This window comes from Lepidochelys olivacea, assembly GCF_965140295.1.
Source record: "Lepidochelys olivacea isolate rLepOli2 genome assembly, chromosome: 5".
In the NCBI taxonomy this organism is placed as follows: Eukaryota; Metazoa; Chordata; order Testudines; family Cheloniidae; genus Lepidochelys; species Lepidochelys olivacea.
In genome coordinates, this window is record NC_140415.1 from 69,715,862 (window position 1) to 69,743,844 (window position 27,983).

General features: G+C 39.4%; 1 protein-coding gene across 4 annotated transcripts in view; it reads left to right on the forward strand.

The window, feature by feature from the left end:
- FER (FER tyrosine kinase) overlaps nucleotides 1-27,983 on the forward strand; it is a 424,757-nt gene that overhangs the window by 191,556 nt on the left and 205,218 nt on the right. For all 4 annotated transcript variants that reach the window (XM_084629253.1, XM_084629251.1, XM_084629254.1 and 1 more), the window contains 2 exons: nucleotides 3,481-3,684; nucleotides 11,473-11,595. In XM_084629253.1, coding sequence (XP_084485379.1) covers nucleotides 3,481-3,684; nucleotides 11,473-11,595 — 327 coding nt within the window. The remainder of the gene's footprint in view (nucleotides 1-3,480; nucleotides 3,685-11,472; nucleotides 11,596-27,983) is intronic.

Below are 27,983 nucleotides of genomic sequence, written 5' to 3' on the forward strand. Positions count from 1 at the left end.
AGAAATAAATATTTCAAATACCATTTAATTTTATGGTGATACTAATTTGGTTAGTAAAAGAAACTTAAAAATAAAACCTTCCTATTTAAATATTTGAATTCCTCCATTAGATAGAGAGAGGGGGAGAAAAACTATATATGTCCGTGTCAGATAGACAGAGAGACATCTTCATCCCTGAAAATAAAATAAAATCTGAGTCCTAGAATGTAAGTATCTTGCAGTCTCTAATTTGTATTATCAAGCAATTGAATGTTTCTTGAAGTCTCACTTTACAGTAAACATTGTTTAAGAAAAACATATGGGAATTGGAAAACAGTGAAAAGGAAATTACCGTCTTTAAAAGGGCAATATTTTGTGTTTAAACTGTTCATATTAAATCCTGCAAAATTTTCTTCTAACTCTAAAGTGGTAGTAGAAATGTAGTGTTTTAGTGATTAGAGTGATAAATTCATTTGCAATGAATGTCAAAATGACAATACATCTTTCTTAGATACTCTTTCTTGGCTGTAACCATATTCCCCTCAATAGCAATTTTGAAGTGCATATGATCATATATCCTGTTTATTTAAAACATAGTACTTTAATTTATACAATAAAATTATTGAGTGGGGGGGTTTGTTCATGCAGAAGTTATATAATTTATATAACATAAAAAGCACCATCATTTATTGATTTAGATTTCATTTATTTTCTGTGAAGAAATACTTAATTGATAATTCATGCTTCAGCTAAAATGACCACAGAATGAATACTAAAACATTATGTGAAATTTGAGAGAAACACCCGACAAAGCCTTCAAACCTGACAAACACCCGACAAAAATTTAAACAGTTTTTTTCCAAATGTTATCTAAGTACAATGCAAGTTCTTAGAAAGAAAAAGAAAAGAAAAAAAAAACGCTTAACCTGTTCCCATTTTCTTTCCCCTAAATCTTCTCTATGTCAAAAAAGTACTCTTAAGCTATTTTATGCTGGGGACAGGTAATGATACAGTCATGGACATTGATTCAGACATGACGCAAGTTGGAAGTGAGAAACTGTTACCATCTGAAGACTTGCTTGTTTGTGTTCTGTAAACTAAGCTGTGTGGCTTAGTCTGTTTGTTTCCTTCTTAGTGAACTAGTGTCCACATTACAGAGTCCATCACAAATGACACCTTTTATTGTACATTTCAACAGGAAGGCCATGAAGTGATTATGTATTGAAACCTCTCGATCTAATACCACTCGAGAAGTTCTCTCCAGAGTAGCACTGAGGTAGTGTGCATAAGATTTTGCTGCCTTGACAGTATTCTGCAGCTTTTCTGTGAACATTCAGTGTTGTCTCACTCTTTTGGGCAGTCAATCCCAGCATCTTTCACAAAAACTGAACTAATTTAACCTTTTATACGAATTTTTTTCTTAGTAATTTGAAAAGTTTATTTTATATGTAGGTAATTTCAAAGGAGAATAACTTTGGTGTTATTGAATTTTAATAATGATGGAGAAATTTGATCTTGGGTTTTAACTGCTTTCGAATGGAAATATTAAAAATAAGGACGAAAATATGATCTCCTGGAAGGTATTTCTGTATTTTTCTTTGTTTGCTAATGGGTCCTTTACAAAAGAATCGGGTGACGAATTCATTCTCTATTCACTAAAGGCTAGATTATGTCACCCTTACTCATGTGGTAAGTGTTACAACCTGGCTACCTTCCCCTCTCTACAATCTCCAATCTCTTGTGAATGGACCTAATTGCTGGGTCCCACATCCTTCTAAACTGTCTGGGTAGAATCTAGTAATTGTTTCTAGCTCTGGGTCTATAGGATATATTCCCAGAGCTCAGACCTTCTGGGGCTCTGTATCTGCAGCCGCCCTAGACCCCAAGATTAGTTTCTGAGCCTTTCAAGCCTTCCCAGTCGCTTACACACACTTCCCTAGAACTCCACCTAGGTTGTGGGCATTCTGGACTTCTAGTTTAACCCTTTTTGGGACATGTCAGGAAGGCAAGGGAACACGTGCATAGCAAAGGACTTTATTTCTTAGCTGCAGAAATTTTACTTTAAGATTACTTTAAAATTGCACATCTTTGAAAACAACAAAAATCCCTAAGAATGCACCCTTCCCATGTCTGATCTTGCCCCTTCTGTGAGTTTGATGTTTGTCAGCATTTCAGGCTGATAGAGTCCCTCCTGCCCACCCTCTGTCTCCAGCAAGATCTCTTTACATGTGGGGATAGTTGGCATCCTGAACAGAGCAGTGCCCCCTCTTAAGTGGAGGTGCTCGCTCCTTGCCATATGCTCCACTGGGTTGATCCAGGCCCCTTCCCCAGTCCTGCATGTCCTTCCTGTAGCTCTGTGTGTAGAAAAATCATTGTTCCATGCTCATGGGCCAGTAGTTGAGACTTTCAGACTTAATTAGGTCTAGATGGGTCTCCATGATGGTCTTTCAACAAGGTGTCAAACACCTTTCCTGAGCAGGGCTTTCCTTGGCAAGTTTAGACATATGTTCCACACACAAAACAAAACGGAGTTCCTAATTTAAAACGAACAGTCCACCTTGTAATAGCAAGCACTTGCATGATTTAATTGGGACTGCTCGTGTAAGTGCTCACCAGCATGGAGTTGCACAGTTTTGCCCTAACAAATAGGTCTGACCTGATTATTGAAAACTAGACTTTATTGTAAAACCAACAACAACCTATTCTAGCACATACTAAATAAATAAATACATAAATTACAAAGATAAATTTTTAAAAAGCTCAAGTCATACTCCAGTTGCAACCTATAAAAATAATTCTTGTGTCTTACCTCAGAATTCCTGATTAAATTCACAAGTACAATGGGGCGAGGCCTCAGTGTTCAATTGCAATACAAATACTAAATAACTACCGGCTCTTCACCTGGCTGATGACGATGCTATCAAATGGCTGGTCACACTGGACATATGCTGAGAGACTCCTGGAAAAACTTGGTTCCTAATGCTGCTACTTGTTTACAGGCTTTTGTGGGGGGTAATTCAAAATCGGTGAACCTAGAGCTCAGTCAATGCAAGTGCTTTTGAAAATTCCACCCATAATGTCTCATAAATTCCTAACCCCTTTCTCAGTGAGTAAGGAAATATTTCATTTCAAAGCTTAACACCATTTCAAGGAAGTTTGAGAGTGAGAAAGATAATTCAGCCAAGAAAGAGGTTTTTTTAAAAGTAAAAATGAAATTGTCTTGATAGTACTATTGATATTCCTTTTGTCTGTATTTTCAGAAATCTGTACTGAGCTTTCATATATACATATGCCTCTATTTTTAAAAAAGCATAGTTAAAAAAAGTGTTCAGTTACTTTGATTCTGAGAATAGATGTATCACTTCAATTGTCTAATGAAAACAGACAATTGAAGAGAAGTGTGAAAGTATTTGTCAGAGTCTATCATGGATTTCATGAAAAGACAAAACATGGAAAATGGGTTACAGTATGCTAACTTCTTTTCCTTTATATTTTTTAAAGTTCTTTGATGTAATATCAACCAGCGAGAAACCATTGGCAGAGCAAGATTGGTATCATGGTGCAATTCCAAGAATAGAAGCCCAGGAGCTGTTAAAGCAGCAAGGAGACTTCTTGGTGCGAGAGAGCCACGGGAAACCTGGTGAATATGTCCTTTCTGTGTTTTCAGATGGACAACGGAGACACTTTATCATACAATATGCTGATGTACGTCTCTGATGTAGTACTGAATGTTTATTTCATGTCAGGCAGCTTGTATTTAACTGAAGAATTATTTTAGATAAGTAGTTCAGAATAAAAGGCATTCATTACTATGGATAAAACTATGAGAATTACTATGAAGTAGGTTTTTAGTCTTCTCATATGGAAAGGCCAGTATGAAATCTGTTAAAAAAAAATATGGTAATCTCTGATTTCCCGTGTTGAGTTAGATGCTGAAATTTTAAAAAACAATGTTAGTGAAATATTTTTAAGAATAAAAGAAAGATATGAGGTTATTCCATGGTTTTTATTCTTTGTTAGAAAGCAGAAAATTACTTCTATAAATGTTTAAATTTCTGAAGTTACTAATTATTTAAATGTATTATATATGTACAATTTATCTTTTTTTATTCTCCCACTCCTTTTTTTTAGAGTTGGTGCTTGATAGTGCTATGATAGCTCAGGTTCCAAAGCAATGTCAATGTAACCCCCTCTTTTCACATGGTCATAATTTTCTGAAACATTCACTCTTGGGGCTGAAATTTTACGTAGTTGATCTCTGCTCTAAGACGAATTTTTTGTACAGTTTATTTTTCCCTTTTCAAACTCAAAAATAGCTAAGGCAATTTCCATAAACAAAAACAGCCTAACAAACCATAAGAGAAGGTTAAATAAACTCCAGGCCCACAGTAGCCTCCCCGTGGATGGGAAAGTTTACATAGCAAAAGATTTGTTCGGTCTCCTATGTGCTGCTGTGAATTGAGATCCGTGCTGCCTAGGAGCCGCACACACCCTACATAGACACAGGAATCCTGTTCTCTTTAGCTGAGCAGAACCACAAAAGTTCTGTAGGAGGGAGCTGTTGGGGAGAAAAGGACAAGATATCTTCCATTATTCTTATATGAATATTATTTATGGAAAAAATGGCGAATTTGAGCAGTTTGTCATAAAAATCAGTTTAGCTAATGCATTTCTTTTCTTTCTTTTGAATTTTTTTTTTACCTGTTGCACTCCCCAATTTGTTAAGTTATGTCTATTTTAATGGGCTCAATAATTTCATTAGACCCATCTAAAGGTAGGAGAGGTGGTGGAAGATCACTTATTGGGAAGGTGTCATTTTGGTTATTGTTAATATATCTATACAAGGAGTTTTCCAGTAGGAGGAAATCTGGTCACAAACATTAATTCTACTTTACCATAATTTGATATAGCCAGTGATATTCTGGAGTGTGTTTTCAAGTCCTAAATAAGAAAATAAATGCTTTAAAACTGAGCATACCTCTATATAAAGAAGGTGTGCTTAATCCCAAAGGTGCTGAGCGCCCTGGCCCTGACCCATCAGTATTAAGCATGTGCTAAACCCTTTGATCTAGGGTTGCTTTATAGTTTCTTGAGATCTCAGATGATACTCCACTAGGACTTAAAAATGATGTAATTTAGGGATTGTCTACACTCAAAACACTGCAGTAAAGACACTATCTCCTATTGACCTAATTTACCTCCCTGAGAGGTCGTAGCTAGGTTGACAGGAGACTTCTCTCTTTGACCTAGCACTGTCTACACCGGGGGTTAGGTCGGATTAACTGTGTTGCTCAGGGATTAGGGTTGATAACCCTCCAGGATTGCATTGAAGTCTCCAGGAATTAAAGATTAATCTTTAATTAAAGATTATATAATTGATGAAAGTTCCAGGAATATGTCCAACCAAAATTGGCAACGGTATCAGGGATGTGGATTTTTCACACACATGAGCAGCGTAGTTATACTGACCTAATTTCACAGTGTAGACTAGGCCTTAAAAAATCTGAGGGTATGTCTACGCTACCTGCTGGATCGGCGGGTAGTTTAAACACAATAAATCAACCCCTGAGCATTCTCCCGTCGACTCCTGTACTCACCACCACGAGAGGCTCAGGCAGAGACGACGGGGGAGCAGCAGCAGTTGACTCACCATAGTGAAGACACCACGGTGAGTAGGTCTAAGTACGTTGACTTCAGCTACGTTATTCATGTAGCTGAAGATGCGTAACTTAGATCGATCTCTGCCCCCCCCTTACTGTAGACCAGGGCTGAACAGGACTCTGGAACCAGTAGACTGAGAGAGAGAGAGAAATATGAATTTGTATTCTTGTGTGCACATGCAGTTTATAAGTTATGTGTAATAAATATTGCTCTGATCATAGTAAATAGCTTGAAATTAGCATTTATCCACAAGTCAAAAATCATCTGACCCCTTATACATAAATAATACTATTACCTAGATCTTGTAGTGTTTTTCACCAGTAGATCTTAAAGCACTTTACAAAGGAGGTAAGTAAATAGTTTTCCCAAGAAGTACAGAAAAGAAACTTGATTTTGCACCACAGGGGAGGAACTAGGTGCAGATAGTTAGCACTAGGGAGGGCTGCACAACATGCACTATAGGATTCAAGCTTTCCCCTAGAGTTCAATGATAGTTTGAAATATATTAAGCTGCGTAACACACACTTTCAAATGTGCACCTTACAGCAATGAGAGTGTGGGCTGGTCAGATGTTGAAATAATCAAGGAATGTAGAAAGTTAATGTAGCAGGCAATTTTGGGGCAAATAAGGTATTTTGTATTGAGTGACTATTCCTCAGTGTTCATTGCACAGTGCCAAACTTTCCATGTTCCAGGACTTCTGTTTTTGTCTTTTCTTATAGCATGTTACATTCATAAGCCTGGAATTAGATGATACCACCTGAGATTAATTTGGGCCTTTGGGAATAGGACAGAAATCTTTTTTTGTTTTGTTTTGTTCTGAAATCCCAGCTGTAGCTTCAGCTAAACAATTAACTGACCCTATATAAACAGAGACTGTGGCAACAATGACTCAGAAACCTTCATATAATCCACAGAAAGTCAGTGGACCTCATCTAATTCTTCATTTTGGGATAATGCCGTAATAAAAGAGGTCAGCCATATACTTGCACTAAATAATTTTCATAGTCCCTTGCAGATCTTTCCAGTTTAACACTATTTTGCTTTAGAAATAATTCGTACAGCAAAGTGAAAGTTAATACAGTGACAATCACTTATATGTACTCTGAAAAGTATTTGAAAATAAATATTTTAACTGGTATTTTTGAGCCTTCTTGCAGTAACCGCAAATATTATAGCTGAAATATGAAACCTTTACATAAGACGCTATAAGCCAGATGCTGTCTTGCATTAAAATAAGTTCTATATCAAAATAACTTATTTTTAGTATTCATAATACAGTTATTTCAGCTAGATGGCTAGTAGTTTATCATGATTTCTGTTAGACTCTGGGGTGAAACCTTGGCCCCTTTGACTTCAGCAGGGTTAGGATTTCATCCCAGGGCTACAACCAAGTGGTGTTTGAGATGCTAAATTTTTAGTTAAAATCTTTTAGTTTTAAATGTTTCACAGCCAGTCTCTGTGGGCTTGGGGAAAGTCATGAGATGTTTTCTCAAACTGTAATCTCTAAATTTAGACCAAGGATGAGTTGACCTTTTTCTCATGTCAGTAAATTTGTATCTACTAGTGTTGGCCTTTATGTGGAACATACACTAAATTGTAACCAGTGAATTTATTGTACAAATTTAGGTAAATATCACGTTATAGAATATGATAGATTGGAAAAGAAAAATGTCGTCTTTTAACCAAAAGTTAAAACAATTACTCTCATAACTTTGTTCTGTACTGGAGTTAAGCTGATAATTGTTGTCAAGATGGAGATTTGGTTTCAAGGCTCTCACTCCCAAGGCTGTGACCAAACATTGGCTTGTTTATGGATTGGGTTGACTCTGTTTCAGGATCTCCTGGTTTTTGTTTCATTGACAATTTTGGCTTAGTGTTGGTCTCAGAAGAAGCTAGCCACACTCTTCTATTGGAAGACAGAGTGCTACTAAGTCCTCCATCTAATAAGGCATGGGTATTAAAGAGAATAGAAAAGTATAATGGCTACTGGGAAAATCCAGAGAAGTTTTTATTGACCGAGTTTTGCATCAGAGCTGGACTTGGTAAAAGATAGTTCCATAAAAAACCATCCAAAAATATGCTGTTGAAAGTCTTGCAATGATATATAGCAGGGTAGTTATATTTTAGCTGCCAACTCCACCAGATTCCTTTACAAAGAATTATTTAACTGTTGGATGCACTCACATAAAATTTCCTGGCTTTTACCAGTTTTATAGATGTAGAGAATACTGCACAGCATCTCTCACTTTCATGTTCTCTCCCCACTACCCCAAACTTAAATACTTAATACCACACAAGTATAGAGATACATTGCCTGAAGAAATTTCAGAAACTTACAAAACAGTGGAAGCAACACAAATGAGAAAAATATTTTCCCTTGCATCAATATCACAATCCTGTCATTTTTACTTTTTCAGTGTCACTTTTTCTAGGACTCGTGTATTGTTCCAGTGCCAGTTTTCTTGATGTTTCCTATCAGAAAAGGGCATGTGATCACTTGTTACATATATATTCATATGTCTGGTTTCACAAATAGGATACAAATGAGCATGACACAAACTGTTTTTTTTTATTTTGCTTCTCTTTGGTAACATACATTTCAAATGATAGATTAAAAAAAATAAGCACAAGACATTTTCAAAACTACATGGATTTTCCTAGTTTTGTGTGCACAATCCCCAGAGATCTAAGTTATTTCCTATTTATTTATTCTTGGATAAGACTATCTCCTTGCATTTTCACTCCAGTTTCACCTGCCATCCCTTACTGGAATAGTTGTTTCTGTGTGGTATTGTTTCTCAGTGGAAGGGCCTGGGGTATGTCTCTTCAGGAACAGCTGTCAGATTTGATTCTTAGACTCCCCAGTTGCGACTACACATGAATAAAAGCATGAGGCTGAAACCTCCATCCCATTGTGTAACCAACATCACGATTGTCTCATATCATTGACAAGCCTGGTCTCCGTTGATGTGAATTTTCCTCTGATTCCAAGCCTCTAGAATAGTAGTGCAGTGTACAGCTGTTGTGACAGTGGTCCAGCTGTTTAAATAGCCTGTTTGATTTGACCAATGTTTTGAAATGTTGAACTAGTGAGATGCAGCGGTTGACTAATCAATTTTGTCAGCCAATCTGTGAAAAACAAATAAGAATTGCTCATTTGTTTTTAACTAAAACTGAACTTTTAAGAAATGTGTGTACATTTTTTATAAATTTAAATATTTCCTGAAGAAAACAATGTTGAATGTATAGGGTCCAAAATATATATATTTTTTAAAGTATGGAAAACAGAGAATGTATTGCAGTTAATTACAGAGGCCATTTATCCTCCTCAGTGGATGATATGCTCTTAGAATAACCTGTTAATATAGGAGCACCTCTTTTGGCTAATGGGTGCAAACTTCTTATAAAAAATAATATTTTATACTGAAAACTTTCAGACTTTGGTGTCTGAGTTTAAATTCTTAAATCCATTTAAGCAATTAATTTATTGTAAGCACTTTGGGGCAGGGCCAGTTTTTGTTACATATTTTTACAGTGCAGTTTTTGTTACATGTTTTCACAGTGGTCCATGAATGGGTCTCCTAGGAGCTACTGCAATACGAATAGTAAATAATAATAATAATAATAGAAAAACGGTTCCAATGCTCAAAAGTGCTGATGACTAAATTTCTGATAAAGAAATTGATGGATCTGGGAATATACCTCCTAGTTGTAATGAATGTTGCCTGTTCCATGATACTTGCATAAAGGAAGTTCAAGTTCCTTTCCATTAAGTCTTGGTGAAAAATTCCTTCCTGAGTCCAAATTTGGTCATCAGTTTAACCCTGTGAATATGAATAAGAATTACTATTATTAAGCATCTAAATCCATTGCTGTCATTCAGTGTTAATCAGTTTTCAAATTCTTCTCAATTATTTGTATTACTGTAGCGCTTAGGAGCCCTAGTAATGGACCAGGACCCCAATGTGGCAGGCACTGTACCAACAGAATTAAAAATGGTTCCTGCCCCAAAGAGCTTACAACCTCCATATAAGATAGGAAAAAACACACAGTTACGAATAGAAAGATTGGCAGGAGTAACAAAGAAACAATGCAACAATATTGGTCAGCATACGAGGCAGTGATTTCTGCATACCAGCAGCCTAACTGTTTATCCGTAAGCATCACAGGAAGTGAGTTTTCAGGAGGGATTTGAAGGAAAATAGTGGCTGTTTAGCACTTACCAAGTGTGAGGGCGGCATAGGAAAAAGCATGAAGGTGCTTGCTTGAAACAACAGAGGTGGACATCATGGGATGACCAGCATCAACATTTTGACAGTGAATGAGAGATGATATATAGGGGGTGGGTACACCATGAAGGGCCTTGAAAATAAAGACAAGCAGCTTATGTTTGATGAGCGGCAGGGAGCAGTGGACAGATACAAAGAGAATGTTCATATGTTCAAACTGGCCTGTTATCTTTCCTTGCCTAAAAAATGATGATAACTTGGCAGGCACTTATTGTAGTTCCCAAAAAGTCATTTTCCATAAGAGCCCTAGTATACTGAGTGCACTTGCAAAATATTGTAAATTAAAAACAATTCTTTAGCAGTATTATTTAATTTTCTTTGCCCTGAACCTGAATCTCAATTTAGATCACTTTTACTATTCCAGTCCTTGGCTTTACTTGTACTAAATGTTTATGGCCACATTGTTTATGGCAATGTTTGTGCTGTAGAAAGAGCTGAGTAGGGAATAAATGAAGAAAAACATGCATTTATATGGGCACAAATAGCCTAACCCATATACTAGTCACTGAAATCCTGTGCAGAATTCAGGACTGTAAGAGGCTGAACTGAGCAGTACAGGTTTTTTCCCAAAGAATTTTCTAAATCTTTTGTCATTGCCCTTCCAGCCACTAGTGTACCTATGTCACTTGCATTCTTTCTCCGCACCTACAGATACAATGCTTCCTGACGTTCTGTGATAGGAAGTACAGCTTGTAAAAGAATCTACACAGTTCCTGCATGATGGCAAGAGAGTTACAGTAGCCACAGCAGGGACTTTTTTAATATTTAAAATGAAAAAGAGAGAGACAGATAAGAAAAAAAGAGAGGGATGGAAGTGCAGGGAGGCAAAAATGCCTTTCATCTCACTCAGCATTTCTGAAGTATGGAGATGGCTGGGTTTTTATCCTAAGTACTATTGAAGATGGCTGGTCACACATTATTATTTATTTATTTAAGACCCACCAAAATTTTTATTCTGTGTGTGCCAGTGAATCATTCATCACTTTTATCACACATTGCCTGGGACTACATTACATGGTGAATTAAGATTTGGCCCCTGTTCCTCAAGCTTTGTTTCTGCGCTAGAGAGCTGAAATTTACCCTGTGTTTACTAGATTTTCAAAGATATTTTTTGCAGTACATCCTTATTTTACATGTTTCGGTGTTGTCTTAAAATAAATGGTTTTTGTTCTTTAAGTTGGTAATATTTTATTGCATATCCTTTTCATATTTAATATGTCTCAAAGTCACTGTTACTGTGCCATCTGTTGAATCACAAGGACTTCCTTCTTTCTAGTTTTGATTTAAGAGTTGAGATCTGTTTATTTTATTATGATAAACTAATTGAATGAATAGATATTTTTTCTAGTTATTATGACCCACATTATGGTCCCATTGAAGTCGCTGGAAGTTTTTGGATTGACTTGGATGAGACCAAGATTTAATCCTATGAAATTAAACTTTTCTGTTTCTAGTTATTCGTGGATAATTGTTGCTAATTGCGTCTTTTGCATTTCCTCATTGGAGCTGTTCTGAAACTGAATTTTTTTCCCCCTTACAGAATCAGTACCGATTTGAAGGAACTGGGTTTCCAACTATTCCTCAGCTTATAGACCATCATTACACAACAAAACAAGTAATTACTAAGAAATCAGGTGTAGTTCTGCTGAATCCTGTTGTTAAGGTATGCATATATCCTGTGTATTTTGTTAAGTAGAAGATTTTGCTGCATTTCATTTAACCTTTTAAACCATGATTTTTGCAATTACGAATGAAATGTTAAGCAGTTTGTAGGTTAATCAGAACTATCTCATTCAGTTAGTGCTTCAAGATAGCAGACTCCTCTGTTCCTCTTAAGTGATTACTCCAGCTTCCGAAACACTTAACTATTAACTCATTATTGCTCATTACTCTGCAGCTTCCTGAGCTGTTTACAGTCTTTTTGTTTGAGCGCTGAAAATTCATCCCAATTAACACACACTCCTCACTCTCAAGGGTCTGCATCACAAGTACCCACATACCATCCTTCTGGAAGGATGTCATTCTGAGTCTGACAAAGCTTTCTTATACTTCATTCTTCTCTTCCCTCTTTTTTTTTGGACCTTCCAGGTAGAATCTGTTTCTGGCTCAGTAACCCATAGACCAGGGATTGGCAACCTTTGGCACGCGGCCCACTAGGGTAAGCCCCCTGGCTGGCCGGCCAGTTTGTTTACCTGCTGCGTCCGCAGGTTCGGCCGATAGGGCTCCCGCTGGCCGTGGTTCACTGCTACAGGCCAATGGGCGCTGTGGGAAGCGGCGGCCAGCACATCCCTTGGCCCACGCTGCTTCCCGCAGCACCCATTGGCCTGGAGCAGCGAACCATGGCCAGTGGGAGCCATGATCGGCAGAACCTGCAGACGCTGCGGGTAAACAAACTGGCCGGCCAGCCAGGGGGCTTACCCTAGCGGGCCGCGTGCCAAAGGTTGCTGATCCCTGCCATAGACCATGACATTGGTTTCCTTCTCCATGAAGCTGTGTTGCATATAAAAGTGTTCGGAAGGAAAAGAGCGTTCTTTTAAACAATAGTATCTTTACAAAGTTTGGGAGAACAGTTGGAAGAAGAACAGGCTGACCCAGAGGGGGATTTGAGTAGATGGGCTTCTTTATTTCGGTACTTGTTCCCCTGGACGCAATTGTCCAGTAAGTACTAGATTAGTTACATCATTCTCTTTATCTACATTAGTATGTAAATTTCTACATTTATTACAACATCCCCAAAACCCTTATGGAGTAATATGAACGCTCATACATCTGGCGTCACGAACAGGATCCCAGGGGAGAATTGTGCCTGATCACCACGTCTCACCATGGATTCGATGAGTAAGTTTAATGGGCCCTTTACTGTAGCCCTGGTTAAGGAATTTATTAATAAATTGGTAGGGAAATGGGGGGGTCCTTATGCGGCCCATCAGGATTGGCTAGCCATCCAGGGGTGGGTGGAAGCTGCTCTAGCGTCCAAATGCTCCCAGAATAAGAAAAAGGTTGTTTTGTTGCAGGCTGTGTGTGAGGGTCTGTCAGGTTTATGGGAGGAGGTTAAGGATCTTAAAAGCAAAGTGTCAGGTTTCAGAGTAACAGCCGTGTTACTGTCTGTATTCGCAAAAAGAAAAGAAGTACTTGTGGCACCTTAGAGACTAACCAATTTATTTGAGCATGAGCTTTCGTGAGCTACAGCTCACTTCATCGGATGCATACCGTGGATACTGCAAAGTGGAAACTCTACAGCAGCGCATGGTAAATCATCACAGTGTGCTAGCAGTCAGAATGGCTGAGAATTGCATGGATGATCTTAATCATCTTAAGTCTGAGAACCTGGCCCTGAAGGGACAAGTAGATGCCTTAAAGCAGAATTCTTTTCCCCCGGCCCCTATTTACCCCCCACCACCCTTTCTGCCCCTCCTGCACCCTCCACCCCTCCTGCCTATGAAGATCCTAATTCCTCAATAAATTCCATCTACCCTGTCATGACACGAACTATGGTCAGGATGGCAAAGGAGGACCAGGCTGCAAAAGATGAGGTGACAGAACTCCTGCGCCGGTCCGGTATTCAAGTACCACCCCAGGCTCTAAATGCGGGGGACGGTGGCCCCACTGTCCGGCAAGAGGTTACCATCACCTCCATGTCCGAAGGAGACAGGGAGAGCCTATACCGAGAATTGGGCCCCCCGCCCCAAGAATGGAATGCTTTCCTGCAATGGCTAGAGCGAATAGAAAGCCAGCTGTACCAGTATTTTGGTAGTGATTTGATTTTAGCCTGGGAGATGCTGTTGGGCCCCTTGGCAGCGGCTGTGGGCCTCCAGGGTAAGGATTGTTGAATGATTGTCCTGGACACAGCCCGTATTCTTTTCGGGGTGTATTCCCTAACAGCAGGCTTGGTTAAGTTAAACCCTATACCGGGGAACACCTGCACGCTGCCATCTCCCGCATCCAGGTCTGGGTTCGGGTATTTGGGGACCTTGAAGACAAATGGTTATTACCCCTTGGGGCTGGTCGGAGAGCAGCCCTTCTCGATGCTTGGCTGCAGTGCCTTAGCCCCCAACTCCACAATTGGCTGGAGTTGCAGGCAGGACCCTTCCAGGCAGCCATCCTGCCTGCATTAGTAGAAAGGGCCTCTCCGTACGCACGGCAGAATATGGCCCGAGAAACCCTTACATCTCAAAATGGACCCACGGGTAAGGATACCTCTGCCCAGATCCAGCCCTTGGAGGAGGGCCTTGATGCCCTCCTCAGGGAGCGTGGGCCAAAGCCCCAAAGGTCCCAGCCCGGTTGCCCAACTTCCTCAGGCTCTAAGCCCAGCCCTGTAGCAAGGAAAGGAGACTGGCCCTGCTCCAGTTGCCAAGCCAATAATTTCGCCCAGAGGGAGACATGCTTTAAATGCAGGCATGCCTGGGCTGTGCGGTGGTGGCCATTGACTAGGGGAGCCCTCAGGCCAGTCCTCAGAGCTGGTCTCTCTCCGTGGACCAGTTCAGCTGCCCGGTAATCCAGGGGCAGCTGAATGGTGGGCCTGAAGGGACCTACCTTTTTGATTCCGGATCAAGCTTAAATCTGGCACACGGTCCTGCCCAGGAACGGGGCCAGGAAATATTGTTTGGAGACGCCATGAGAGGCCAAAATTGGGCAATTGAACAGGACGGGATACTCTGGCTGTCCAAGGCAGAGCCTTTTGATTCCGCTCCCTGGGTGGTTGGCCCCAATGTCCATCTCAATATCATAGGGGTACCCAGTTTTAAAGCATGTGGTCATTGATCTGTGTAACCGCCAACTGTGGTCCATTCCTAATGGGAATGATCAGGTGATCCCCCTCGGGTTGGTAAGCAGTGTAGCAAAAGGGCCAGAATCGGGAATCATTCACTTGGGTTGGGAGGACCTGCCGGGATGGGAAATGGACAGTCTGGATGCTGGGCAGCTCCAAACTTTAGTGAGTATAGACGGGGGAGCTCCTCCAGCAGTAAAGCAGTACCCCATTCCTCAAGCGGCTATTCAGGATCTCTCCATTACAACGGAGCATTTAAAGCTAATGCCCCCTTATGGCCTGTACGTAAACCAGATGAGTCCTGGAGGCTAACCATTGATTACTGGGAAGTAAACCGAGTCACCCCGCTCCTCGCACCACTAGTGGCATGCCTGCCTGAAATGATTGCCCGAATTCAATCAGGGGATCAGTGGTTTTCTGTGCTAGATGTGTCCAATGGATTCTGGTCCATTCCTCTGGCCCAGGACAGCCGCGGAAGACTGCCTTCACTTGGCAAGGGTCTCAATTCCAATGGCGGGTTCTGCCCCAAGGGTACAGTAATGCCCCCACCCTGTTTCACCAGGAGCTCAAGTGGGTTCTGGATGCATTGGGGCCCATAAGCCAGCGATGTATTCAGTATGTGGATGACATTCTCATTTGGGGATGGGAAAGGAGGAGGTGGCTGCGGCTATCTGAGAAGTAGTTAGGGGTCTTGGGGAAGCAGTACTAAAGGTGAATGGAGGAAAAGTTCAGCTGGTCCTACCCTCAGTAACCTTCCTAGGGGTAACCATTGAATCGGGTAGGCGGTCTGTTGATTCGATTCGGGCGGCCATAATAGCCCAGCTGCACAGGCAAGTTTGGGGTCATGGCCCCTTTCTCCCTTCCTGCAAACTGCTGATCCAAGGAGTTCATGACTGCAATTGTAGCAAAGAGGTGTATCTTCAAAGTAAAACTTATCGGTAGAATATGCTAATGAGGTAAATAGTAATCGGGCGGGGATAATTATATTCAGTAGAGGGTTATTAATATTCATTGTATGGGCGTCCATATTACTCCATAAGGGTTTTGGGGGTGTTGTAATAAATGTAGAAATTTACGTACTAATGTAGATAAAAAGAGTATGATGTAACTAATCCAGTGTTTACTGGACGATTGGGTCCAGGGGAACAAGTACCGTAATAAGGAAGCCCATCTACTCAAATCTGCCTCTGGGTCAGCCTGTTCTTCCAACAAGAACTGTTTTAATGGTAATTATTCCTGTTTATAGCTTGAAGACACTGATGCACATTGAAAACCAGATCTAAGTATTTCTTCCTTTCTCCAGTCTTAAATGCAACATTATTTCAATCAAAATTTGAAATTGAACTTCACCTTATAGTCAAGAAACCATTGTTGAATAGAAGGAAACAAGAAACCTCATAAAGCACTATACATACAAGAAAAGGCCTACATAGTCATAGAATCATAGACGTGTAGACTGGAAGAGACCTCAAGATGTCATCTGGTCCAGTCTCCTGCACTCACGGTAGGACTATATAATAACTAGACCATTCCTGACAGGTGTTTGTCTAACTTGTTCTTAAAAACCTTCCATGATGGAGATTCTTCAACCTCCCTAGCGAATTTATTCCAGTGCCTAACTATCCTGACAGTCAGGAAAAATTTCCTGAATGTCTAACCTAAACCTCCCTTGTTTCAGTTTAAGTTCCTTGCTTATTGTCGAGTCCTCGGAGGTTAACGAGAACAATTTTTCACCCTCCTCCTTGTAACAACCTTTTATGTACTTGAAAACTGTTATGTCCCCTTTCAGTCTTTTCCACACTAACTAAACCCAGTTTTTTTCAATCTTTCCTCATAGGTCATGTTTTCTAAACCTTTAATCATTTTTGTTGCTCCCCTCTGGACTTTCTCCAATTTGTCTACCTCTTGCCTGGAATGTGGCACCCAGAAGAGGGGACAAATACTCCAGCTGAGACCTTATCAGCTAAGCACAATCTGAGAGAGCTAACAATCTCCATATTTCCTTCCAGTAGCTAGTCTTTCGTATCCACACATCAACCAACCCTGTATAATTAAGAACTAAATCTTTCCATTTCAACTCTTAACGTAGTTCTGAAGTAGCCAATTGTGCTTAGTCAGAAAAATAATCCGTTTCAGACATTTGGAAAGCAACTTTGTCATTTTACAAAACGTATAGAAATCATAACAATGTATAATTCAGGATCACTTTCCTAAACCATAATCTCAGATCTTTTGCCATACCAGTCGTAAGAAAGTAAAGCATTTTTCTGTTTTTGCTCGCAACAAGAATTTATTTTTTATATTTGCCTGTGTGCGCTGAAAAAATTTGAAGGGATGGGTTAAATTTTGTGTTGGGAGCCTTTCTTTCTGTCACAACTTGCAGTCTTAAATGCATATTGCTACTCATTCCTGTTCTAGATGAATACACTCTTGATTTCTCTTATGAAGATTCAGTGGTTTAGGCATTTGTGAATTTATATGGCAGACTTAGGTCAAGTCATAATTAAAAGACAGGCCTTCTAGAGAAACTGAGGATTTTTGGTGAGGATTTTTATCAAGCCTTCCCCAGGAAAGGGGGTGTAGGGCTTGGGGGGATTTTGGGGGGAAAGACGTTTCCAAGTGGGCTCTTTCCCTGTTATGTTTGTTAGATGCTTGGTGGTGGCAGCAATAAAGTCCAGGGCCAAAGTTAAAATAGTTTGTACCTTGGGGAATTTTTAACCTAAGCTGGTAAAAATAAGCTTAGGGGGTTTTTCATGCAGGTCCCCACATCTGTACCCTAGAGTTCAGAGTGGGGAAGGAACCTTAGAGAAAGGTATAGTTCAAGACAAAGACACATGTATGATTATAATTTTACCTTCTTTTATAACTGCTCAGTAGAATGGATCTAAAATTATTGAAAACACATTAACACTTGACCTCAGTTGCACTGTCTAGTTTAGATGTGAAGTCATGTGTCTGTTCTATTTAACTCCTAAGTAATTTCAACATTTATTGAAGTTGCTATGTAAATAGAGGTTCCTTCTGTTCTTCTTGATGTACTTGTTTAGCCTGTTTCAGAGAGTGCTTTAAATTTAGAAATTAAGGTTTTAGAAGCAACTGGTGCAAGTAGGAAGAAAACAATACAACATGTTCTAGGGAACTGTTCTTAGTGTTTGCAGAATTGAAGAGTATTGTAATGTACATAAAATCTAAATTACATGACAAAGCTTATTATTTCATTTTAGAAGTTTAAGTAATTGTATTCAGACTGACCTGCGTGGTTTAAAGGGGTATTGTTAAGACTGAAGAGCCCAAAATTATATCTTTTTTTCTTCAGTGTTTGCGAGATCATTGTTGTAATTCTTTATCTATTTGTTTCAGATATTTAATGCTTGTATAGTTTCTGTATTTTCTGGTTTGTATTGTACTCATCATTGTAGTATCTACGCACTTTTGAATCGGAAAAGAGCTATGACAGCTGTTACACTTTGTGAGCAATCCTACAATAAAAAGCTCTACTGTTTGTGAGTACACACTGAAGAATAATTAAAATTCTTCTTTGAGATTATAAAGGTTTGTGCAGTCCCCAGTCATCTCAGTTCCTCCTTTTGTGTGGCTAGCTGTGGGCATAGGCAACTTCCTTCTGTTCCTGGAGTCTTGGTTTGTTTTCTTGTAGTAGTAGTATATTTTAGTAGTGTTAGTAAATGTTCTAGTTCTTACTAGTAATTGTATATTGTTTAAAAAGTTGTTGTCTAGTTTCTGTGCTGTTGTACAGTTGCATTCCCAAATCAGCTCCTGCATGTTCTCGGTTCATCATATCTGGTCTGAATCCCACAGACCAGTGTGCAGTGAAACAATTTAAGCAGTATATCTCATACCCCTTAGCCTTCCTGGAGATGGATGCACTTACACATTGTCTGGTGTGCCTTGGTGACAGCCATTATTCAGTCATTTTTCCTTGTGTTTAATTTATTATGCCTCAGACACCAAAAGACAAGCACGCTTGACTGCAGTCTTTCCTAATATCAGAATGACTGAAAGCTAGGCCCTTAGATCTGTACTCAAGTCAAGGGCCTACTCCTGTGAAGGCATAAAGTTGGCTGTTTTCAAACTCTGAGCTTCCTAACATGAGAGAGCAGAAACTTTTGGTGCAGGGTCTGTTACCATCATTCAGTGCAAAGTCAGTGGAACACTCTGTCCTGTATTTCCAGTGTCAAAAAAGATGACTTTGTTGCTTGCGTCTGTTGCTACCAAGGCAATTTTGGTGGCAGGGATTTTCATGGTGCTAGTTTCTGTTTCAGAGACCTACTGACCTATTCTTGGAGGACTTGGTTTTTGATTACTCGGTGGTCACAAAGGCAGTCCCAGGTCCCTTGTACCTATCAGGTCTCTTGTGATGAAAATGTGACTTCCTTTGTTCTGATTTGCTTCCATCTAGTACATGGTGTCAGTTCCTCTTTGGTTCTTAAACTGTCCATCTTTCTTTGCTGTTGGATAGCATTCATAATTACTTATCCAAGGTAGATAGGCATGAAGCAGAGGATGATATCAACCAGTCTTTTGCTACTGTTAAGGAAAGTACGGTATCTTCCGCTGGTGTCCTTAATATCTGCATTGGTGTAGCTTCCTGATGATTGTAGATCGTTTCAGAAGTTGCTAGTTCAAATAGCGGAGTTTTTCGAACTGAAGAGTGCCATAGTTCAGGAAAGACTTATTGTCTCTTTTTCTATTTTGGAGACCCAGGAGAAGGGGAAGATAACCTTATTCATCAGTGGAGCTTGTTGCATTCTGCTAGAAAGATGTGGCTAATCTAAACATCAGTACCTGCTGGCACCAAGAAGGCAGAGGATGGTAGCTTCAGCAAAGATTTCATTATTTCTTCAGATACCTGACTCCTGGTTTTTCCAATAATTAATGAGGTTCAAGAGAAGTCTTGAAGGGTTTTGGTATTGATCACTTTACTCCATCCAGCAATATCAGACTGGCTAACTAAATATATCCTTGTTTCTTCATTGATAAGAGCCACTACCTATGCAAATTCTTGCCTTCTGGCCTTTTTGTAGCACTCAGATTATTCCCCAGATGTTTACTAGTCATGATGGCAGATCACGCGCACAGATACACTGTATGTAATATCTGTGTGTGTGTGAGATAAAAAACTAATTGAAGAAAGGGAAAGTTGGTAATAATAAATGTAAATCAGAAGTTAGGAATTGTGGAATGTTGATAAGGGAAGCAAGTTACACCATGAGACATCTATGGCTGATAGAGTTAAAAGCAATAAGAAGGAGTTCTAAAAATATATTAAGAACACAAAGAATCTTGACAATGGTATTGGTCCATTACTAGAGGAACATGGTAGAATTATCAGTAATAATGCGGAAAAGGTGTTCAGTAAATATTTCTGTACTGGTATTTGGGGAAAAACAGATTGTATAGTCTCATCATATGGTGTTGACGACACTCTTTCCATTCACTGATATCTCTGGAGGATGTTTAAAAAGAAACGACAATTTACATTTTTAAATCAGCAGGTCTGGATAACTTGCATCTAAGAGTTTTAAAAGAGCTGGATGCGGAGCTTGGAGGACTGTTAATGTAAATTTTCAATAATTCTTGTAACACTCGGGAAATTCTAGGAGACTGAAAGAAAGCTAATGTTGTGCCAGTTTTTAAAAAGGGACCTCAGGATGTGCCAGGCAAGATAACGGAGCAGCTGATAAGAGATCTGATTAATGAAGAATTAAAGTAGGGTAGTGTAATTAATGCAAATCAACATGGGTTTATGGAAAATAGATCCTGTCAAACTAATTTGATATCTTGTTTTAAATGAAATTATAAATTTGGGTGATAAACATTATAGTATTGACATAGTATACTTCTGTAAGGTGTTTGACTTGGTACCGCTGGACATTTTGATAAAAAATCTAGAAAGATATAAAATTAACATGGCACACATTAAATGTATTAACAACTGGCTGCCTGATAGGTTTCGAAATATAATTGTAAATAGGGAATTGTTATCAAGTGGGTGCGTTTCCAGTGGGGTCCTGCAAGGATTGGTTTTTGGTCTACGCTATTTTACATTTTTATCATTGACCTGGAAGAAAACAGTCATTACTGATAAAGTTTGCAGATGACACACAAATTGAGGGAGTGGTAAATAATGAAGAGGACAGGTCACTGATTCAGCACAATCTGGATTGTGTAGTAAATTGGGTACAAGCCAACAATATGTGTTTTCATGTGGCTAAGTGTAAATGTATACATTGAGGAACAAACTCTGTAGGCTGTATTAGAGGATGGAGGACTCTGTCATGGAAAGCAATGACTCTGAAAATGATTTAGGGGTCATAGTGAATAATCAGTTGAACATTAGCTCCCAATGGGACATTGTGGCCAAAAGAGCTAATGTGATCCTGGAATGCGTAAATAGTAATCTCAATTGAGAGGAGAGGTTATTTTACTGTTGCGTTTGGCACTGGTGCTACTGGAATACCGTGTCCAGTTCTGATGCCACAGTTGAAGAAGGATGTTACTATCTATCAGCAAATTACACTCCAAACATAGATGACATTAGAGCACTTCGGAATACTCATACAAAAGTTAGCAGTTCTCTCATAATTCCATAATCGAGGGGACATGAAGTACTGTTTACCAATAGTAGTCCAATATATGATTAAGGGGCTCTTTTCTGAGATTTAGCAATTAATTGTCAATGGAACTTTTTACGAAACCAAACTGTATATAAAATTTTTAGAGCTGCAAGTCATCAGACGGGCTATAAAAGTTTATTTTGTTTTGAATGGTGGGTTGTGTCCTGGCAGACAATACAACTTTAATGCTTTAAACAATAAGAAAATATTAAAATATTTTTAAAATTTTGAAGACAGTCTGAAGTGACTAGGAACTTTGCAGTTTTTTCATAGACATTTCTTAAACATCTTTCAGTTTACAAAAAATGCAGTATTATACCAGCTGATGTTGATATCAGTTCACAGGGGATTTATAATCTTGCCACAACACACCCTTTTCTGACACAGCTGCGTAGCCACTGCTGGAAAAAGATGATTGTCAAGTCATCTGGTGTTACTGAGGAGCTTGAGTACCAATCTGAGGGCAGACTGTTAAGAACTAGGACACAAACCCCAACTTGGCTGTGAGTTCTGAGAGTTCGATTTCACCAACCAGTTACCAAGTATAAACTCCTTAGGCACTATAACAGCCTTAATATGAAGTCACAGACAGCCCCCTGTGATATTCTGATCAGTCTCGCCACCCAGGTGAACCTACCTTAGCGATGGATGATCCTTCCATCCAAGAATCACAGCAATATTCAGGTTACTCCCAGTCCCAAAGGACCAGTCACTTGTCCCAGGTCAGTTGCACCTTAGATCTCACACCAAAGACAGTGTTCATAGCCTATCCTGTAATAAACTATGTACAAATTTATTAAATAGGAAAAAGAAATGAGAGTTAGTTACAAGGTTAAAGCAGGTAAACATAGATACATAAATGAGTTACAATCTTAAGTTTCAAAGAGTAATCAAAGCTTCTGTAATAAGCAAGCTCTCTGTCCTTAGGGCTAAGCAGCTGGGAATCTTTTGCTTATGCCTAGAAACCTCGACCCCCAGAGTCCAAGCAGCACAGAAATCCAGTTCCTTCTTTTTAGAGGTTTTTTAATCCCCTCCTTCCATGTGCTCTGAGCTGCAAGCTCAACTGATGCGAAGAATCCACTTGCATGACTCCTCTCCGTGGGGTGAGCGGGTAGAGGGGGTATTGTTCTCTTTAACATCCCACAGTAGTCTATCTAGTGTAAAAGGCCTTCCCTGTTGGGCAGGACATAACGCTTTTGGTTGCAGATGGACACTTCACAGTAGTTAGTCTCTCTTGTGTGGTGACTTTTATAGTTACAGAAGCTTACAATACCATTACCCTCTGATCCCACTGAGGGTTACCAAAAGAAACTACAGCATTTGCTCAAGAAACTCCGTGAAAAAGCACAAGAACAAATGTGCACACACACCCCTGGAACCCCAACCTGGGGTATTCTATCTGCTACCCAAGATGCATAAACCTGGAAATCCTGGATGCCCCATCATCTCAGGCATTGGCACCCTGACAGCAGGATTGTCTGGCTATGTAGACTCCCTCCTCAGGCCTTACGCTACCAGCACTCCCAGCTATCTTCGAGACACCACTGACTTCCTGAGGAAACTACAATCCATCGGTGATCTTCCTGAAAACACCATCCTGGCCACTATGGATGTAGAAGCCCTCTACACCAACATTCCACACAAAGATGGACTACAAGCCGTCAGGAACAGTATCCCCGATAATGTCACGGCAAACCTGGTGGCTGAACTTTGTGACTTTGTCCTTACCCATAACTATTTTACATTTGGGGACAATGTACACCTTCAAATCAGCGGCACTGCTATGGGTACCCGCATGGCCCCACAGTATGCCAACATTTTTATGGCTGACTTAGAACAACGCTTCCTCAGCTCTCGTCCCCTAACGCCCCTACTCTACTTGCGCTATATTGATGACATCTTTATCATCTGGACCCATGGAAAAGAAGCCGTTGACAAATTCCACCATGATTTCAACAATTTCCAGTCCACACAAGAGATCCACTTCATGGACACTACGGTGCTAATAAACAGTGGTCACAAAAACACCACCCTATACCGGAAACCTACTGACTGCTATTCCTACCTACATGCCTCCAGCTTTCACCGAGACAACACCACACGATCCATTGTCTACAGCCAAGCTCTACGATACAACCGCATTTGCTCCAACCCCTCAGACAGAAACAAACACCTACAAGATCTCTATCAAGCATTCTTACAACTACAATACCCACCTGCTGAAGTGAGGAAACAGACTGACAGAGCCAGAAGAGTTCCCAGAAGTCACCTACTACAGGACAGGCCCAACAAAGAAAATAACAGAACGCCACTAGCCGTCACCTTCAGCCCCCAACTAAAACCTCTCCAATGCATCATCAAGGATCTACAACCTATCCTGAAGGACGACCCATCACTCTCACAAATCTTGGGAGACAGGCCAGTCCTTGCCTACAGACAGCCCCCCAACCTGAAGCAAATACTCACCAGCAACCACACACGACACCAAAGAACCACTAACCCAGGAAACTATCCTTGCAACAAAGCCCATTGCCAACTGTATCCATATATCTGTTCAGGGGACACCATCATAGGGCCTAATCACATCAGCCACACTGTCAGAGGCTCGTTCACCTGCACATCTACCAGTGTGATATATGCCATCATGTGCCAGCAATGCCCCTCTGCCATGTACATTGTTCAAACTGGACAGTCTCTACATAAAAGAATAAATGGACACAAATCAGATGTCAAGAATTATAACGTTCATAAACCAGTCGGAGAACACAGTCTCTCTGGTCACTTGATCTCTGACCTAAAAGTCGCAATATTACAACAAAAGGACTTCAAAACCAGACTCCGAGAGACTGCTGAATTGGAATTCATTTGCAAACTGGATACAATTAACTCAGGCTTGACTAGAGACTGGGAGTGGATGTGTCATTACACAAAGTAAAACTATTTCCCCATGTTTATTCCCCACCCCACCGCACCCCCATCGCCGCCGTTCCTCAGACGTTCTTGTTAACTGCTGGAAATGGCCCACCTTGATTATCACTACAAAAGGTTCCCCCCCCCGCCCCGGCTCTCCTGCTGGTAATAGCACATCTTAAGTGATCACTCTCCTTACAATGTGTATGATAACACCCATTTTTTCATGTTCTGTGTGTATATAAATCTCCACACTGTATTTTCCACTGAATGCATCCGATGAAGTGAGCAGTAGCTCACGAAAGCTTATGCTCAAATAAATTTGTTAGTCTCTAAGGTGCCACAAGTACTCTTTTTCTTTTTGCAAATACAGACTAACACGGCTGCTACTCTAATACCAATGGTGAAATTTTACCTTAAAGTGAGATTAATGCATGTAGCAACTTACAAGAAGTCAATCAAGTCTAAACACATTCTTGTAATTCTAATACCTGTTCTAACAATACTAACACACAAGTGAGCCAGACTGATTTCAGTTGAGTATTTGTCAATATTCATTTGAGGCATGGGGACTTTGTCATGAGCTGGTACCTGGTCTTCCAGTGTCACAATGATAAATAGCTCGTCTAGTGCACTGTTGATGTAGAAGGCATGTGCTATATATATTGTGGTTCATTGATGTGTATGATTGCAAGAATTTAGAAAGTGGTTTCTTAGCCACCAAGAGTTACAAAAACTTTGTGAAACTAGACAACTTTTAATACATTTTTTAAAGTACTTCCAGTTCAGCATGTCCAGACAGGAAGACAATACTGTAGTAAATGTTGAACAAAACTGTTAATGAGTATACAGAGAATTTTAATGCATTAAAAAATAATTGCAGATATATTGGCTCTACATAACTTCCCCACCCTCCGCTCCGATTCTAATCAAAACTTAGTTACAGGTTCAAAATCAATTATGAAAAAAAGAATTGTAAAGCTTCAGAATTAGTAAAAGTAGTCACTTTTCTTTGTGTGCTCTCCTTTTTCCTTTAATCATTTTGGAGCTATGACCTGGGTTTCATACCATTATGGGACAGTGAAGAAGCTTCAAGCATGCTTATTTTAGGAAACAGCACGAGTACTCGGACACGAACTGTTGGATGGTGTACTCTGCATTGTGCAACCTCTGCAAAGTACATTTGATCATTTCCTTAAAATTCATTTGACATCTTGACAGAATTCCTCTCCAGTCTTTCCCTTAGAGCAGTGAAGCAATCTTAGACATTTATGTAAGCTTTAATCTTTTTATGTAAATTGCTGTCCATGTAATAACCCATTTAGAAAGTGAAAGTTGAATACCAGAGAAAGCATAACAAAAGAAAATCATGCTATAATATTTTGTTCTTACTATTTTTTTTCACAAGTGTTTATCCTCCTTTGCCAAATCAGCTAAATTAGTGTTCACCTTCTGTTACATTGTCCTTGAAGGGAACAATTTTATTTGTGCCACAAAAGACCTGTCCCACGTCCAGTTTTATGTAGACTAACTACATGCTCAGAATTATGATGACATAGAAATAATAGAATATAAATTAGAAAGACCAAAGGCATTAAAAAGATATCTGTGAGTGATTTTTTTGAAATGGAAAAGCTCCTCATTTATATTTATTTCTCATGTTTTGAGAAAACTGCACTTTATGTTCTTCAATTTATTATTGGTGCAACAACTGGAGTATGTAAAAGGCCTCTGAGTAACCTCAGAGAATACATATCCAAGGGCTTAAATAATGAAAAGGCCTTTTTAACCACACAGTGTATTTTAACTTTCTAAAATCTTTGACCTCTTATTCATGAGTTTTTGAAGTTTGCTGAGAGAGATTTATGTAGACTAATAATAATAGATCTGTGTGAAGACGTGGATGTTCTCTAGGTGTGGTGTGTAGAGAATAATACCACCAAGGAAATCAGAAATAAAAAATAAGCTATTTGCTCCCTCGAAAACAGAATTTGAGTTCAGTGGTCACGACTGCAGTTAACTATACTTTTTTTTGTAAACTGAATTAAATTATATATTTGCTGTTGATGGTTACTACTGAAAAATTTTACAAAGGTAATATTGATGGTAATATATTAGCCTGTTTGGTATTGACTGACAAAACTTCACAGTGACATTGAAAACTTTCTGAGCTTGTGGAAATTGCCATAGAAATGTAAAGAATACTGATGCTAAAATACTTTTGGATGTCAAAGAAAACATTAGAAACTGCATGCAGCCATCTTGCAGTAACAATCAGGATGTTAATGAATAAGGCTGTGATCCTGCAGTTGGTGGTGGGGTTCAATATGGGGTCAGTGGTCCACCATCTTGCAAGGAGCCAATTGCAAGATAGGAGCCTAAGTTAGTAATAAATATGAATAAACTAATACAAGAATATCAGTGATTTAGGCATGTGAAAATAAAATAAGATTAAGTAATAAGACAATGAAGATAAAAGTAAAAGAAAATGAGAAGTTGAGAGATGTGAATCAGATTTGCCTTGTGACATTGTCTCTATAGGGCCCACTTGTGGGAGATGTGTGCCTAGTCTTGCAGCATCTGAGTGTTTTTTGAACAGTAGTTGATGAGGGCCAAGTGCGTACCTTTGAGTTCAGCATTCTAAGACTGAGGGCATAAGTAGCCAGCCTACTCAAAGCGTTTTTCGGTTCTTCTCTTTCTGCCTGGTAGTTGTCACCGAAACAGTTCTCTACCTTATTGTGTTCTAACAGCAGAATTAACGTTTTGTAAATAGTTATTACTTTACATAGCAGATAACATACACTTAACGTTTAGTACATTTTTGTTAGTTTCCACTGGGTATTTTTGAAAATTGAAAAGGGATGGAAATGAAAACAATAAGAAATCGATGGTTAGCAGAGTTGTTAAGGATAGTAAGAAGTTTTTAAAAGTATATTTGGAACAAAAAAGAAGCAAACAAGGGTATTGGTACAGTGGTAGAATTATCAATACTAATGCAGAAGTCTTCTGTAAATATTTCTGTTCTGTATTTGGGGGGAAAAAACCAGATGATGTGGTCATATCCTATGATGATGATAACAGTTTTTCCATTCCACTAGGGCCTCAGAAGGAGGTTAAACAGCAGCTAGTAAAGTTGGATTTGGACATGCTGATTTTAAAATGTCTAAGAGTTTTAAAAGAGCTAGCTGAGGAAGTTGCAGGACCCTTAATGTTGATTTTTCAATAATTGTTGGTATACTGAGGAAGTTTCAGAAGACAGGAAGAAAGCTAATCTTCCAATATGTTAAAAGGGTAAACAGGATGACTGGAGTCATAAGTATGTTAGCCTGATATTCAGATACCAGGCAAGATAATGGAGTGCCTGAGAGGGGACTTGATTAATAAAGAATTATAGAAGGTTAATATAATTAATGCTAGTCAACATGGGTTTATGGGAAATAGATCTGATCAAACAAACATAATATCTTTTTCGGTGAGATTAAAAGTTTGTTAATAAAGGCAAATAAATGTTGACGTAATATATTTTGACTTATGTTAGGTATTTGACTTGGTACCTCGAGTAGGAGTAGAGAGATTATTTTATCTCATTGTTTGGCACATGTGCTACTGGAATTCTATGTGCATTTATGGTGTCTACAAGTCAAGAACAACGGTGATAAATTTGAGAGGGTTCAGAGAAGAGCCACAAGAATGATGAGAGGATTAGAAAACATGCCTTATAGTGAAAACTCCAGGAGC